General features: G+C 42.7%; 1 protein-coding gene across 6 annotated transcripts in view; it reads left to right on the top strand.

The window, feature by feature from the left end:
* LOC143038468 (uncharacterized) overlaps nucleotides 1-17,099 on the top strand; it is an 86,992-nt gene that overhangs the window by 1,594 nt on the left and 68,299 nt on the right. For 3 of the 6 annotated variants that reach the window (XM_076207745.1, XM_076207719.1, XM_076207704.1), the window contains exons 1-4: nucleotides 9,906-10,015; nucleotides 10,105-10,288; nucleotides 16,323-16,541; nucleotides 16,771-16,964. In XM_076207745.1, the coding sequence (XP_076063860.1) occupies nucleotides 9,921-10,015; nucleotides 10,105-10,288; nucleotides 16,323-16,541; nucleotides 16,771-16,964 (692 nt within the window). In that variant the 5' untranslated portion in view covers nucleotides 9,906-9,920. Of the gene's footprint in view, nucleotides 1-9,905; nucleotides 10,016-10,104; nucleotides 10,289-16,322; nucleotides 16,542-16,770; nucleotides 16,965-17,099 lie in introns of those variants that run through there. The other 3 variants (XM_076207737.1, XM_076207729.1, XM_076207711.1) reach the window with 2 other exon arrangements.

Here is a 17,099-nt window from a genome sequence, read left to right as displayed (position 1 = left end):
GTAATGAAGAAAATAAATTGGTACTGCTGTTTTTGTTTTAAACAATCGTTCAGAAATTGGAATATTGAGAGAGGTACACAACTGAAACTTAAAACAAAGGAACTTCTGAAGTTTTGTCTCATCCTCTCACGCAGCAATTTGTATATATATTTTTTTTACCAATATTACAACAACTTTTGGTAATTTTTTAGACTATAGCAATAGAAAATCAAATATCAATTTTATGAATTGTAATACATTAACCTAATATATGTATTTTGGTAAATTTTTAGAAATTCAAACCTATGCAATAGAAAATTATTAATTTGTAAGTTATAATACATCAGTGTAATGCAGTTTTCCTGGTGGAAATAAATAACAAAAAAGTTGCTAAAGCCGAAGTACTTATGAATGAAGTTGTGGTGGTTGAATGATATGCCATGTTTGTGTTGATAGATGCCGATGTTGAAGAAATGAAAGGATGATCAATTCTATTCTAACCTAACCTAACCTATATTAAGTAATTCGGTACTTCAAATTCAAATGACATTCAGGGTCGTCACATATGCAGATGGCCTGATTATTGTTGTACCTCGGGCAATTAACAGTCGACGGCAGAACCCCGTGTTCTCGCATAAAATCCAAGGAAGCTGTATTGTTTTTGTAACAGCATTTATTAACATCACCTGGGGTTGGAGAACACCTGGTCCACAACATGAAAGCCATCGTCTGACAGTGACTCATCTGGACGGATGACATGGTGTCTGGACCATATTCCAGCGACTTTGTTAGTATTATTGCAAAGGATTACAAAGGAGGAGCATATCGATATGAGACCTTGTGGTCCATAACTAGGTCAGATACAAAAAAAAAAGAAAAATGGAGATATATAAAATTATAGTACAGGAGTCCCTTAAATAATGCGGATTCAATCATAAGCGGATTTTATTTCGAAACCATCTCAAATGTAGAGAACCGTTTTAAAATTCGTGCAGAGTCGGGCACGCGGCAACATCGCAAACATTTGTGGTGACCGCTTTCTATTTTACCATATACAGTCGATCCTCATATAACGCGGTCATTATGTATACTGGGAACTGCTCAAACAAGGGTGTGGGGCGAGGGGATAGCCGTGGGTGGCTGCCTGCAGTTACGTGTCAACCTACGGGTACTGATGCAGGAGGGGAGTAGGGGGGTAGCCAACAAGCTATAGCTTGTTGCTTCCACCACCTGCGCCATGCTATCGTGAAATTTTTACCACCCTAACCTGTTGAAGTGTAATGTTTCTTTCATTTGGAACACAACTAATAAGTCTGATAATGACTGTGCTTGTCGTGTCTTAATTTCTCTTATAAGGTTCTTGTTATTACTGGCGGTGGTGGTTTGGGAGATCAAAAACAGACATATACACACTTACACACATGTAGACACGTGTTAGACAACCAGTGTATGTTGTGAATGCGCGTGCGTGTACACACAAATACGAACACAGACACACGCACATGCATGCTTACTTATACATGTGAACACAGACACATACACGCACGCACACACACACACACACACAGACGCCACACACATACATACGCCACATACACACGTGTATACACCACATACACACACATGTATATACACACAAACACATGCCACATACATACACCACATATACGCACACACACGTACACATACACATACATACTGTTCTCGGTATTTAATATGGAAAGTCAGCATACGCGGATTTGGTCATACACGGTAATTTCAGGAACCTAACCCCTGCGTTATTTAAGGGACTCCTGTATAAATGATAATAAGATAAATAGGTAAAGTTAAATAACAAGCAGGTAAATAGTAAATAATAAATTTATACATATACCAAGGCTTTTTCCCCCCTTACAAGGGAGGTAGCCAAAAAAAGAGGCATAAATCCATTCCCACCCATTCCATCTCTAAATACACTTCATCCCCCTCCACCCTCCCTCTTATCTTGGCACCTCCTGGATGACAGGTCATCACTGCCCTGGGTCAGAGGCAGTGTCACAAGACACAGCACATCCACAGCAAGACTGCTTCATTAAATCTGCAACCGCCCCTCTCCGTCCCCCCATGCAGAAACGGAGAAGACGGGGAGAAATCCCTTCGGTCTGCGTCAAATTTTTCTCATGCATACTACCTCACCCCCAATCCCCCACCCATTCCACCTCATGCATCACAGCATTATCCATATACAACCATTCTCCATTCACCCCAGTCTTCTGTCCTCTCCCGTCCTTCCTCAACAAACATTCCCCTCTTCCCCAAAGCCCCCTTCATCCCATCCATCCATCTCATCCTAGGTCACCCCCTCATGTTCACTCCCTCCACATCTGCCTTCCATACCTCTTTTACTAGTCTTTCTTTACTCATTCTTTCCATGTGTCCAAACCATCCTAATACTCTTTCATCAACCCTATCTCCCAACTCCCTTACCACCCCTGTTCTCCTCCTTACCTCCTCATTTCTCACTATCCAGCCTAGTAACCCCCATTATACTTCTCAGACACCTCATATCAAACACATTCAAACTCCTTCTTTCTTCCTCTCTTATGTTCCATGTTTGTTATATAAATTTATATAAATAATGAATGATAATCAACTAAATGATAAACAAAAAGACTAATAATAACAAATGATATAGAATAAATGGCAGGCATTACAGCATCTTGCTTAGGTGTTTATCTAAATGAATCTTAAAGCTTCGAACTGAACTACATTGCACTGCCTCTGCAGGAACTTTATTCCATTCATTAACTACATGAGTGAAGAAAGACTAGTAGAAGAGGTGTGGAAGGCAGATGTGGAGGGAGTGAACATGAGGGGGCGTCCTAGGATGAGGTGGATGGATGGGGTGAAGGGGCTTTGGGGAAGAGGGGAATGTCTGTTGAGGAAGGACGGGAGAGGACAGAAGACAGGGGTGAATGGACAGTGGTTGTATATGGATGATGATGTGATAGCATGAGGTGGAATGGGCGGGTGGATGGGGGGTGAGGTAGTATGTGTGAGCAAAATTTGACGCAGCCCGAAAGGATTTCTCCCCGTCCTCTCATTTTATGCAATGGGGGGACGGAGAGGGGGGGGGTCGCCGATTTAATGAAGCGGCCTTGCTGTGGATGTGCTGTGTCTTGCGACACTGCTTCTGACCCAGGGCAGTGGACAAGGTGCAGGGATGACCCGTCTTTCAGGAGGTGCTAAGATAAGAGGGAGGGTGGAGGGGTGTGGAGTGTATTCAGGGATGGAATGGGTGGGAATGATTTTATGCCTTTTTCTTTTTTGGCTACCCCCCTTGTAAAGGGGAAGAAGCCTTGGTATATGTATGTAACTACATGGTTGGTGAAATTGTTTCTACCTACTTCCAAATTAAATCTATTTCCTGACAGTTTGAGACCATTGTTTGTCTGATTCTCATTCAGTGTGAAAATTTTATCACTTTTGATGTCAATTTCCTTTAGAATCTTAGACCTGTATCAAGTCACCTCTGAGTCTATGCTTTTTTAGGGGAAATAGATTTATATGTTCTAGTCTATTTTTGATATTTGAAATAAGTTTTGTGTTTCTCCATTGTACTTGTTTATAGCAAGGTTTCTTGTTATTTCCACCAAGAAAATCACATATTACATTAATGAATTATAATTTACAAAATATTTAAATTTGTTATGCTATATCACATAGGTGTGCACAACTATAATACAAAGTTGCTAAAAGCAATATTCAAAAGAATGTAGCCGCTCCAATTGCTTGAGACTCAATCTTTTTTTGTAGATGCGGAGGTCAAAGAAATTAAAGTATGATAAATTTGTCTATTCTAGCCTAACTTACCCACCTAACCTAACCTGCATTTAGTAATGTGGTATCTGTTATTCTATAGGTCAGTGGTTCCCAAACTGGGGTCCCTGAGAAGGTCCTAGGGGGTCTGCGACACAATGGAAAAAAATTAACTCCAGAAAAAAACTATATAATTATAAAAATATACAGCACTGATTCTCTGTCATTATAGTGTCGATGATATCGATATTTTGTTGTGCAATCAGCCAGCACTTCTCTATTACATTTTTATATGTCATGATATTTCATTTGTTTCTTTTTAATTACTATTTATATTCATTCAAGCTCTATTCTATGCTTACAGAAAGTGTGAACTGAAGATGGAAAAGTTTTTAAAACAAATATCGACAAAAATTTGAAAATATTTTAAATGCTTATTTTTATACTTTCTTTGTGTAGGAATATGCAAATAGTAAATTTACTGCATTATAATCATGTAATGGGTATCTTGGTATGGTAATAATAACTTTTGATAGGCTGGGGGTCCTCGGATGGGACTTAAATATCTGGGGGGTCCTTGGCATGGTAAAGTTTGGGAACCTATGCCATAGGTCATCAAGGCAGAGCTGGGTGCATTACTGCCGGACAGGTACTGCATTAGTAATGCTGGGAATAATCCAAGTGCCCAGCTCAGGTTATTTTATGTTTTACATGTACCAAAGGCTTTTTCCCCCTTACATGGGAGGTAGCCAAAAAACAAAGGCATAGAAACCACTCCCACCCATTCCATCCCCTACATACTCCACTCCCCTCTACTCTCTTCCCTCCCTCTTATCTTGGCACCTCCTGGATGACAGATCATCCCTGCATCTTGTCCACTGCCCTGGGTCAGAAGCAGTGTCACAAGACACAGCACATCCACAGCAAGGCCACTTCCTTAAATTAGCAACCCCCCCCTCTCCATCCTCTCATGCATAAAAGGAGGAAACGGGGAAGACATCCCTTCAGGCTGCGTCAATTTATTTCTCATACATACTCCCTCACCCCCCACCCACTCCCCCTCATGCATCACAGCATCATCCATACACAACCCTTCTCCATTCACCCCTATCTTCTGTCCTCTCCCGTCCTTCCTCAACAGACATTCCCTTCTTTCCTAATACCCCTTTTACCCCATCCATCCATCTTGTCCTAGGTCGCCCCTTAATGTTTACTCCTTCCACCTCTGCCTTCCACTATTCCGAATTTATTTAAATTCACAACTCACTAACATGTAAATAATTTGATTTTAATATTTTACCTTTCATCAGATGTAATAAATTGTATCCGCCAAAAATTTGACTTCCCCTACCCTCTAGCTTTCATGCAACCATGACATATAAGGATCCTCATAATATACATAGTTTCACTTAGCTTGGGATTTGAAGAATTTCTAAACGTGTTGAATTAGAAGAGGTGAAGATTTATAGTGAAACTTCTTTGTAGAATCTTGTTAACTTTCAATCCAGTGACTTGTTACTTATTCGGCCAGCTTTCCTTTAGAACTTTTTTGCCTGTTTTCTTATTGTAGACTGGTCAGCTATCTATCTAATTGTGAACTGGTGGGCCGGCTATCTAACTGTAGACTCACCGGAGAAATAAGGAAGGATGAGGTGAAGGCAGTTGTAAAGATGATGAAAGCAGGTAAGGCACCTGGTCTGGATGGATGTCATGCAGAATGTCTGAAAAAGGGAGGTTCAGTGATGGTGGACTGGTTGGCGAGATTATTTAATGTTTGCTGGAGAGAGGGTAGAGTACCGGAGGACTGGAGTAGTGCCTGTATAGTTCCTCTTTACAAGGGAAAAGGGGACAAGTGTGAATGTAGTAATTTCAGAGGGATTAGCCTGTTGAGTGTAGTAGGGAAGGCTTATGGGAGAATCTTAATTGAGAGGATTAGGAGAGGAACAGAAGGAGTAATTGGTGAGGAACAGTGTGGTTTTAGGACGGGTAGAGGTTGTGTAGATCGGATCTTTGTGGTGGGACGGATGTGAGAGAGAGCTGTGGGGAAGGGGAAGGATGTTTTTTGGGCTTTTATGGATCTGGAGAGGGCTTATGATAGGGTGGACGGAGGGGCACTGTGGGAGGTTATGCAGATTTATGGGATGGGAGGAAAGCTTTTGGGAGCTGTCAAGAGTTTTTATGTGAGTAGTAGAGCATGTGTTAGGATTGGAAATGGAGAGAGTGAGTGGTTTGAAGTAGAGGTGGGACTTCGTCGAGGATGCGTTATGTCACCCTGGCTGTTCAACTTATACATGGATGGGGTGGTGCGAGAGGTGAATGCTAGGGTAGTGAGTCAGGGATTGGAGATGGTTAAAGAAAATGGAGAAAAGTGGGAGGTGAGCCGGCTGTTGTTTGCGGACGACGCCACGCTTGTGGCAGGGTCATAGGAGGGATTGGGAGGCTGGTGGCAGAGTTTGGGAGAGTATGTGATAGAAGAAAGCTAAAGATAAATGTGGTAAAGGTGGGATGTACGAGGGGTGAGGGTGGCAGTAGACTGGAGGTGAACATTGGGGGAGAGCAACTGGAGGAAGTGGATAGTTTTGGATACTTGGGTGCAAGTGTGGCGGGAGAGGGTGGAGTGAAGGTGGAGGTGGAATGTAGATTGGGAGAGGCGAGTGAGTGCCTTGGTGGTTTGGAGAGTGTAGTGAGAGATAGACGTTTGGGAGTGGATGCGGGGAGGAGACTGTGTGAGGGAGTGATTGTGCCAACAGCGCTGTATGGGGCGGAAGCGTGGAACGTGAGAGAGGAGGAGAGAAGGAGTTTGAATGTGTTTGAGATGAGGTGTCTGAGAGGTGTGGCGGGGGTTGCTAGGCTGGATGGAGTGAGAGGTGAGGAGGAGAACGGGGGTGGAAAGGGATTTGGGAGAGGGGGTTGATGGAAGAATGTTGGGATGGTTTGGACGCATGGAGGGAATGAGTGAGGAGGGACTGGTGGGAGAGGTGTGGAGGGAGTGAACATGGGGGGACGTCCTGGGATGGGGTGAAGGGGGCTTTGGGGAGGAGGGGGGTGTCTGTTGAGGAAGGAGGGGAGAGGACGGAAGACAGAGGTGAGTGGAGAGTGGTTGTGTGTGGATGATGTTGTGACTGCATGAGGAGAGATGGGCGTGGGGGTGGGGTAGTGTGTGTGAGTAAATTTTGACGCAGCCCGAAGGGATTTCTCCCCGTCCTCTCCTTATATGCAAAGGGGGACGGAGAGGGGGGGTCGCCGATTGAATGAAGCGGCCTTGCTGTGGATGTACTGTGTCTTGCGACACTGCTTCTGACCCAGGGCGGTGGGCGGGGTGCAGGGATGACCCGTCATCCAGGAGGTGCTCAGATGAGAGGAAGGGTGGGAGGGGTGTGGAGTGTATTTGGGGATGAAATGGGTGGGAGTGTTTTTATGCCTTTCCCTTTTTGGCTACCTCCCTTGGAAGGGGGAAAAAGCCTTGGTATATGTATGTATGTATGTACATTCTAGAACAAATTTGAGCATGTGCAGAACATATGAGTATATTTCCTAATTAATTTATTTCAAGAGGGAAATAATTTCCGATTTTAATAGTTATTTTACCATTGTTTATTTATTTATTTATTTATTTACCGGTAGTTATTATTAGGGGATTTAATATTAATCATTGGACAAAGGCACTTTACTTGTCATCATAGTTTGTAACATCAATCAACCTCGAATTCTATTCCCCATGAGCCTAAATTACTAACACCACAACTCTTTTACTAATCTTCACTCATTCCTTCCATGTGTCCAAACCACCCCAATACTTTCTCATCAACCCTATCTCCCAACTCCCTTTCCACCCTTGTTCTCCTCTTCACTTCCTCCATCTCCTAATTTCTCATTCTATCTAGCCTAGTAGCCTCTATCATACTTCTCAGGCACCTCATCTCAAATTCAAACTCCTCTCTTCCTCTCTAGTTCCATGTTTCTGCCTTATACAGTGCTGTCGGTACAATCACTCCTTCGCACAATCTCCTCTTATCCTCCATTCCAAATGTCCGTTTCTTGTTGCACCTTTTAATCCCCTAAGGCATTTACTCGCTTCTTTCAATGTACATTCTACTTCCTCCCTTTCCTGCCACATTTGCTCCCAAGTATCTAAAACTATTCACTTCCCAGTCTCCCTTAATACTCGCTTCCAGTCTGCTGCCACTTTCTCCCCTTGTACATCTCATCACCTTACTTTTGCCCACATTTATCTTCAACTTCCTTCTTTCACACACCTTCCCAAACTCTGTCACTAGCTTCCTCAATCCCTCCTCTGATCCCACTACAAGTGCAGTGGTGTCAGCAAACAACAACTGGCCTATCTCCTACTTTTCTCCATTTTCTTTAACCATCTCCAATCCCTGACCCACTACCCTTGCATTCCCCTCTAGCACCACCCCCATCCATGTATAAATTGAACAGCCAGGGCGACATAACACATCTTTGACGAAGTCCCACCTTTACCTCAAACCACTCACTCTCCATTTCATATCTTAACACAAGTTCTATTACTCTCGTAAAATCTCCTGACTGCTCTTAACAGCTTTCCTCCTATCACATATATCTGCACTATCTCCCACAATGCCTTCCTGTCTACCCTGCCATAAGCCTTTACTAGATCCATAAAAGCCCAAAATACATCCTTACCTTTTCATATGGTTTTCTCACATATCTTACCACAAAAATCTAATCTACACAACCCCTTCCTGTCCTAAAACCACACTGTTCCTCTCCAAATCCTCTCAATCAAGACCCTCCCATAAACCTTCCCAACTACACATAACAAGCTGATCCCTCTGAAACAACTACATTCACACTTGTCCCCTTTTCCTTGTAAAATGGAACTATACAGGCACTCCTCCAGTCCTCTGGCACTTAAATAACCTCACCAGCCAGTCCACCATCACTGTGCCTCCTTTCTTCAGACATTCTGGATGGCATCCATCCAACCCAGGTGCCATACTTGCTCTCATCATCCCAACAACTGCCTTCTCTTCATCTTTCTTTATTTCTCCTCCATTTTCCTTGCTCATCAGTCATTTTCTTAGAGCTTCCCACTGTAAATACCTTTCCCTCCCTATCCTCCTTCACATTTAGCAACTCCCTTATATACTCTGCCCACTTTCCTCTCACTGCCTTCTCTTCCATTATCATCTCTCCATCTACACCTTTTACCTTTTCTTCTCCACTTGATTTGCCTCCTCTTCCTCTTTAGAATAGGAAATATTAATGTTGTAGTTTAGGCATATTTATTAAGAATGTTCGAAAGGAGCTACTTTTCTCTCTCTCTCTCTTTCTCTCTCTCTCTCTTTCTCTCTCTCTCTCTTTCTCTCTCTCTCTCTTTCTCTCTCTCTCTCTTTCTCTCTCTCTCTCTCTCTCTCTCTCTCTCTCTCTCTCTCTCTCTCTCTCTCTCTCTCTCTCTATCTCTCTCTCTCTCTCTCTCTCTCTCTCTCTCTCTCTCTCTCTCTCTCTCTCTCTCTCTCTCTCTCTCTCTCTCTCTCTCTCTCTCTCTCTCTCTCTCTCTCTCTCTCTCTCTCTCTCTCTCTCTCTCTCTCTCTCTCTCTCTCTCACTCCCTCTCTCTCTCTCTCTCTCTCTCTCTCTCTCTCTCTCTCTCTCTCTCTCTCTCTCTCTCTCTCTCTCTCTCTCTCTCTCTCTCTCTCTCTCTCTCTCTCTCTCTCTCTCTCTCTCTCTCTCTCTCTCTCTCATATCATATATCATAAATTTCACAATATGGACGCACCGCATCATTTATCATCCTTTCAGTCCTTGTAAAGCGTTTGAAGCTGGGGTCCATTTCTTCCAACTGTCTAAGGAATTTATTCATTGTAGCGAAGCTTTCTAATAATCCCTTAATGGTGAATTTTCCTACTGGCAACTCTTCTTCCACTGCCTGTCTTCTCTCCTCTTCTGCCACTCGGCTGGGCATTCTTCATCTAAGTGAAATTAATGTATCACCATCCTCTGAAAATGTCCCTAATTTATTAACATTGTTTAAGCAAACAGTTGTCCTTAGAACTGTCATCCTGTGTGATGTTCATGTATTTTTTACACCATTTTACACAAGGAGAGCTGACAGCTGGTGACTTTCCCCTCCTACTACTTTCAGCTAGTGACATAGAAAATGTCCCACACAAATACAGCACTGAAACATTCTCAAAGTTTCTTCCCAGAGAGGTCAGTAGGAACACCCAAAGACTTTCTACTTGCCATGGAGCTGTGAGTGTCCAGTGAAAGCTGATGCAATTACAATTATTGTTATCATCATTATTATGAAATTCTAGACTAATTTTATATGATACCTTCAGGAGGAGTATGCCTGCAAAGGTGACAACTGTTACAGACAAAATGTCACAAAAAGTCGACCATTCACTACTTCATTGTGAAACTGAGGAGGAGTTTATTGCTGCTGTAAATAATACATTGGACTCCTACAAATTGCCACCACCAAATGAAGATGTTTTCAAAGCCATAGGTCACTGGAAAGGAATGGTAAGTTGAATTTTTTATGCCATTACTAGGAAATGTGTAAAACATATGGACTACAAATGGGTAACTGTTTTAGGCTAATGGTACTTTTTTTGTAACTGTAATGCATTGGGTTAATGAAAATATATATACAAGGGGCCCTCGAGTTACGACAAAATTCCATTCCTACACAATGTTATAATACTGTTGTTGTTGTAAGTTGGAACCAGCCTAAATGAGCACCTTCCATGGTGATTGCTTTCCTTTTCTTCAATGCACTGACATCAGAAGAGTTTCTTAGACTTGGGAGTCGTAATAAAGGGTAAAAAGTTCCCAAAAACAGCAACGCAAATGTGAGGGCAAATGATAAGTACAGGTAAACGTCGACTTACGATGGCCGCGACTTACGATTGTTCGACTTTACGATGACGACGACGACGACGACGATATGATAATTTAACCCCTTCCATACGGTGCCGCACACGTAGGCGTCATGAGGAGCAAGTGGATTCGCGACGCTGCCATATCGGCGTCTTGATTATATTTATTGTAGTCGCCCCTGTGTTTTTACATTCTCTCAAATGTGCCTTGAATCCCATTCTCTGTGGTTTTCAAAATTCGCGGGTGAAAGAGAGAACGATCGATATAAGCGGTGACTATATTTTATGATGCGAGTATTATTACGTCATGTCGTATGGCTGGCATTGGCTGCTGCCCGCGAGATTTAAGTTCCGTACTGAAAATACATATTATAGTGTTTGAATATGGTAAAAAGGATAAAAATAATTAAATAAACTACTGTACATGTTTAATAGGCTATATTCAGTATCTCTGGTGGTTAATATACAGGTAGGCTAGGTACAGTGACCACGGAACAGTGATACACAAATTGGGGATCGACTTACGATGAAATCGTCTTACGATGGCTCTATCGAAACCTAATGCCATCGTAAGTCGACGTTTACCTGTACCTTAAAGGTCAATTGAGAAAGTAATAAAAAGATGTTTTGGAAAGAAATTAAGAGAGGAAGAGGAGGCAAATCGAGTAGAGAAGAAAAGGTAAAAGGTGCAGATGGAGAGATGATAATGGAGGAGAAGGCAGTAAGGGGAAGATGGGCAGAATATTTTAGGGAGTTGCTAGATGTGAAGGAGGATAGGGAGGGAAAGATAGCTGCAGTGGGAAATGCTAAGAAAATGAGAGTGATGAGTGAGGAAAATGGAGGAAAAATAAGGAAGGATGAAGTGAAGGCAGCAGTTAAGATGATGAAAGCAGGTAAGGCACCTGGTTTGGATGGATGCCATGCAGAATGTCTTAAAAAAGGAGGTACAGTGATGGTGGACTGGTTGGTGAGGTTATTTAATGTTTGCTGGAGAGAGGGTAGAGTGCCGGAGGACTGGAGTGCTTGTATAGTTCCACTTTACAAGGGAAAGGGGGACAAGTGTGAATGTAGTAGTTTCAGAGGGATTGGCTTGTTAAGTGTAGTTGGGAAGGCTTATGGGAGGATCTTGATTGAGAGGATTGGGAGAGGAACAGAGGGAGTAATTGGTGAGGAACAGTGTGGATTTAGGACAGGTAGAGGTTGTGTAGATCAGATTTTTGTGGTAAGACATATGTGAGAAAGCTATAGGAAAGGGGAAGGATGTTTTTTGGGCCTTTATGGATCTGGAAAAGGCTTAAGACAGGGTAGACAGAAAGGCACTGTGGGAGGTTATGCAGATATACGGGATAGGAGGAAAGCTTCTGGGAGCTGTCAAGAGTTTTTATGAGAGTAGTAGAGCTTGTGTCAGGACTAGAAATGGAGAGAGTGAGTGGTTTGAGGTAAAGGTGGGACTTTGTCAAGGATGCGTTATGTCACCCTGGCTGTTCAACTTATACATGGATGGGGTAGTGCGAGAGGTAAATGCAAGGGTAGTGGGTCAGGGATTGGAGATGGTTAAAGAAAATGGAGAAAAGTGGAAGGTGAGCTAGCTGTTGTTTGCGGACGACACTGCGCTTGTGGCAGGATCAGAGGAGGGATTGAGGAAGTTGGTGACAGAGTTTGGGAGAGTGTGTGATAGAAGAAAGCTAAAGATAAATGTGGGTAAAAGTAAGGTGATGAGATGTACAAGGGGTGAAAGTGGCAGTAATCTGGAAGTGAGCATTAAGGGAGAGCAACTGGAGGAAGTGGATAGTTTTAGATACTTGGGTGCAAATGTGGCAGGAAAAGGTGGAGTAAAGGTGGAGGTAGAATGTAGATTGAGAGAGGCGAGTAAATGCCTTGGTGGATTAAAAAGTGTAATGAGGAATAGAAATTTGGGAATGGATGCTAAGAGGAGACTGTATGAAGGAGTGATTGTGCCAACAGCACTGTATGGAGCAGAAACATGGAACATAAGAGAGGAAGAGAGAAGGAGCTTGAATGTGTTTGAGATGAGGTGTCTGAGAAGTATGATGGGGGTTACTAGGCTAGATAGAGTGAGAAATGAGGAGGTGAGGAGGAGAACAGGGGTGGAAAGGGAGTTGGGAGAAGGGTTGATGAAAGAGTATTAGGATGGTTTGGACACATGGAAAGAATGAGTGAAGAAATACTAGTAAAGGAGGTATGGAAGGCAGATGTGGAGGGAGTGAACATGAGGGGACGACCTAGGATGAGATGGATGGATGGGGTGAAGGGGGCTTTGGGGAAGAGGGGAATGTCTGTTGAGGAAGGACGGGAGAGGGCAGAAGACAGGGGTGAATGGAGAATGGTTGTATATGGAAAATGTTGTGATGCATGAGGTGGAATGGACGGGGATGGGGGGTGAGGTAGTGTGTGAGCAAAATTTTGACGCAGCCCAAAGGGATTTCTCCCCGTCCTCTCCTTTATATGGGGGGTCGCCGATTTAATGAAGCGGCCTTGCTGTGGATGTGCTGTGCCTTGCGACACTGCTTCTGACCCAGGGCAGTGGACAGGGTGCAGGGATGACCCGTCATCTAGGAGGTGCTAAGATGGGAGAGAGGGTGGAGGGGTGTGGAGTGTTTTCAGGGATGGAATGGGTGGGAATGATTTTATGCCTTTTCCTTTTTGGCTACCTCCCTAGTAAGGGGGAAAAAGCCTTGGTATATGTATGTATATATATATATATATATATATATATATATATATATATGTATGTATATTCATATATATATGTATGTATATTCATATACCAAAGGCTTTTTCCCCCTTTCAAGGGAGGTAGCCAAAAAACAATGGGGACTTCACTGGTGGTATGTTGTCACCTTGGCTGTTCGATTTGTACATGGATGGGGTGGTGCTGGAGGTAAATACAGGAATGGGATGGGGATTGGAGATGGTTGGGGAAGGTGGGAGATGGTCTGGTTGTTGTTTGCTGACAATGCTGCATTTGTGGTGGGATCAGAGTAGGGATTGAGGAGGTTGATGACAGTTTGAGAGGGTGTGTGAAAGAAGAAAGTTAAAGATAAATGTGAGTAAATGTAAGGTGGTGAAATGTATGAGGGGGAGGATGGCAGCAAATCAGAAGTGAGTACTATGGGAGAGAGACTGGAGGAAGTGGATAGTTTTAGACACTTGGGTGCGAATGTGATGGGAATAGGAGTGGAGATTGAGAAGCAAATAAATGCCTAGGGGGATAAAAAAAGTGTAATGAGAAATAGACAATTGGGAATGGATGCAAAGAGAAGATTGTATGAAGGAGTGATTGTGCCAACTGCACTGAATGGGGCAGAAACATGGAAGATAAGAGAATAATAGTTTAACTCCATTTGAGATAAAATGCCTGAGAAGTATGATAGGGGTTACTAGGTTGGGTAGAGTGAGAAATAATGAGTTGAGGAGGAGAGCATGGGTGGAAAGGAAGTTGGGAGATAGGGTTGATGAAAGAGTATTGGGATGGTTTGGACACGTGGAAGGAATGAGTGAAGAAAGATTAGTAAAAGGGGTGTGGAAGGAGTGAACATGAGTGGGCGACCAGTGATGAGATGGATGGATGGGGTAAAAGGGGTATTAGGAAAGAAGGTAATGTCTGTTGAGGAAAGAAGGGAGAAGACAGAAGATAGGGGTGAATGGAGAATGGTTGTGTATGAACAATGTTGTGATGTATGGAAGGGGGTGAGTGGGACATGGAGGGGTTAGGGAGTACATGCGAATGATATTTTGATGCAGCTGACAGGGATGTCCCCCAGGCATCTCTTTTTCTGTATGAGGGGATTGGGGGGGGGGGTGAAATGAAGTGGCCTTACTGTGGTTGTGCTGTGTCTTGCTACATTGCTTCTGACCCAGGGCAGTGGGCAAGATGCACCCATCACCCAGGAGGAGCCAAGAAAAGAGGGAGGGAGGGAGGGATGGCGAATGGGAGTGGATTTATGACTTTGGCTACCACCCATGTAAGGGAGAAAAAGCCATTGGTATATGTATGTATGGTAGGTATTGTAAGAATAGCTGGAGTGAGAAGCGTGGAAATAAGGCAGATAATAGGTGTTGAAAGGAAACTGCTGCAGGGCAGATTAGAGAGTGCTGAATAGTTTGGGTTGGCTATATGGAAGGAACAATGTAAGGTGGAGAGTATGGCCAAATCTATATTTCATTGCTGATAACTAGCACTTTTATTTAGAGGGGCAATATGCTCAAATGATTGTTATCAAGTAAGTAAAAAAGGTGCAAGTGGGTATAAGAGGCTGCCGGCATCAGCATCTTGATTATATTTATTTTGTTGTTGTAGCTGAGTGACCCCCGAATTCTGTGAACTGCTTTGATCATGTTTTCTGTGTTTATTATTACTCAGAGTGAAAGAGAACAAGTAATATTGCAGTGACTTCATATTTTATAATGCAAGTAATGTAATGCATCGTACATTAGGCATCCGATGCTGCACACAAGAATTCGATTTGTATGGAAGAGGTTATGGAGATAGTAGAAATGAGGAGTAGTAAAAATTATATATGTATGTATATATATATATATATATATATAATATATATATATATATTTAATGAAGCGGCCTTGCTGTGGATGTGCTGTGTCTTGCGACACTGCTTCTGACCCAGGGCAGTGTACAAGGTGCAGGGATGACCCATCATCCAGGAGGTGCTAAGATGAGAGGGAGGGTGGAGGGGTGTGGAGTGTATTCAGGGATGGAATGGGAGGGAATGATTTTATGCCTTTTCCTTTTTGGCTACCTCCCTTGTAAGGGGGAAAAAGCCTTGGTATATATATGTATGTATGTATGTATATATATATATATATATTTTTTTTTTAAGAATGCTGGGTAGCTCTTATCTATAGTAGTGTCAACAGTATCTAAAATACTGTGCGCGTAAGATTTATGCTGTCAGCAGCCTATACATATGAAAGTAGAAGGTAGCAGAGTAAGGATGAGAGGAAGACTTCGAATACATACATACATATACCAAGGCTTTTTCCCCCTTACAAGGGAGGTAGCCGAAAAGGAAAAGGCATAAAATCATTTCCACCCATTCCATCCCTGAATACACTCCACACCCCTCCACCCTCCCTCTTATCTTAGCACCTCCTGGATGACGGGTCATCCCTGCACCTTGTCTACTGCCCTGGGTCAGAAGCAGTGTCGCCAGACACAGCACATCCACAGCAAGGCCGCTTCATTAAATTGGCGACCCCCCCTCTCCGTCCCCCCATTGCATAAATGAAATAGGGTGTGAATAGTGTCAGTAGAGCAGGGAAGGGAGAATGCAAGAGGTATGAATATATAGGGAATGGTTGTGAATGAATAGATGGACAACAATGCACAAAGGGATGTTCCCTGCATCTGCTCTGTGCTGTTGTGTGTGTGTAAGTAGTGGGCTGGTGCCATGTGATTAATCTAGAGGGATAAATCTGTTTTGGCTGCTGGGCCCTATGAAGTGTACTGTTTCACTGACCCACTCACCACTCGTGTGTGTGCGTGTGCATGTGTATCCACTTTGACTTAGCCACCCCTTTATAAAGGGATTTTGGCCTTGTAGTTTGTCAAAAATTACAAAGGAATTTTTAGCTTTGACTTTTATGGAGTTTGTCAAAAGTTTATTATTTATTCATCCCTTTTTGTTCTGTTTCTGCAGGTTGTAGAAAAACGAAGCCTTTCTGGTTGTACAGCCCTGTGCAGACTTTTAGTTGAATATCTGTCTCCCAACTACTCGTATGCTCACTCTCTGAATAAATGGTTACTTATTGATGGATTTTTGGGTCTTCTGGACATTTCACTAGAGCCAGGAATATGTCATGAACATCAACAATATGAAAGGCTTGCATTCTGGGAGATCCATAATGACTTGCTGCAGGTAGGTGGCATTGATTATAGACCTGCTGTTTAGTTTCTTAAACAAAAGTTTTGTTTTATACAGTAAAGTCAAACATTTATGCTTTGATTTATAGATGTTAATCACATTTAAAATCTGATTATCATTTACTATTAGTGATGGTCACAGTCTTTTATATAATTAGCTTGATCAGAATACACTCAAGTAATTAGATATGCTAGATTCTGTAACAAGTTTTCTTCCCCAACAGACTCTTATTAGAGATTTTCCACTGGACACTGTAGAACATTTCAGTATTTTAAGCTCCAGTTTATTGAAGAATATCACCAACACAAGCAAAGACAAGTTTTCTAGACAGCTTCACCTTAAATCTCTCAACCTTCTCCTAGAGCAAGCCCCTGGTGAATTGCGTCACAAGCTGAAAAGAAATCATGACAGCAATATGTGAGTTTCATTATGACAAGTGTTTCTCCATCAAAAACATTAACATTTCAATGGAGGAAAAGAGAAAAGGGTATTCCCAGTCTTCTTGTATTGTCCCATTTATTTGCCTTGTATGACATATGGTACATAGACACA

The sequence above is a fragment of the Oratosquilla oratoria genome, chromosome 2 (assembly GCF_046742065.1).
Source record: "Oratosquilla oratoria isolate Oo_2021 chromosome 2, ASM4674206v1, whole genome shotgun sequence".
Taxonomy (NCBI): Eukaryota; Metazoa; Arthropoda; class Malacostraca; order Stomatopoda; family Squillidae; genus Oratosquilla; species Oratosquilla oratoria.
The sequence above is the reverse complement of the archived record's forward strand: the minus strand, read 5'-3'. Positions and strand labels throughout refer to the sequence as shown.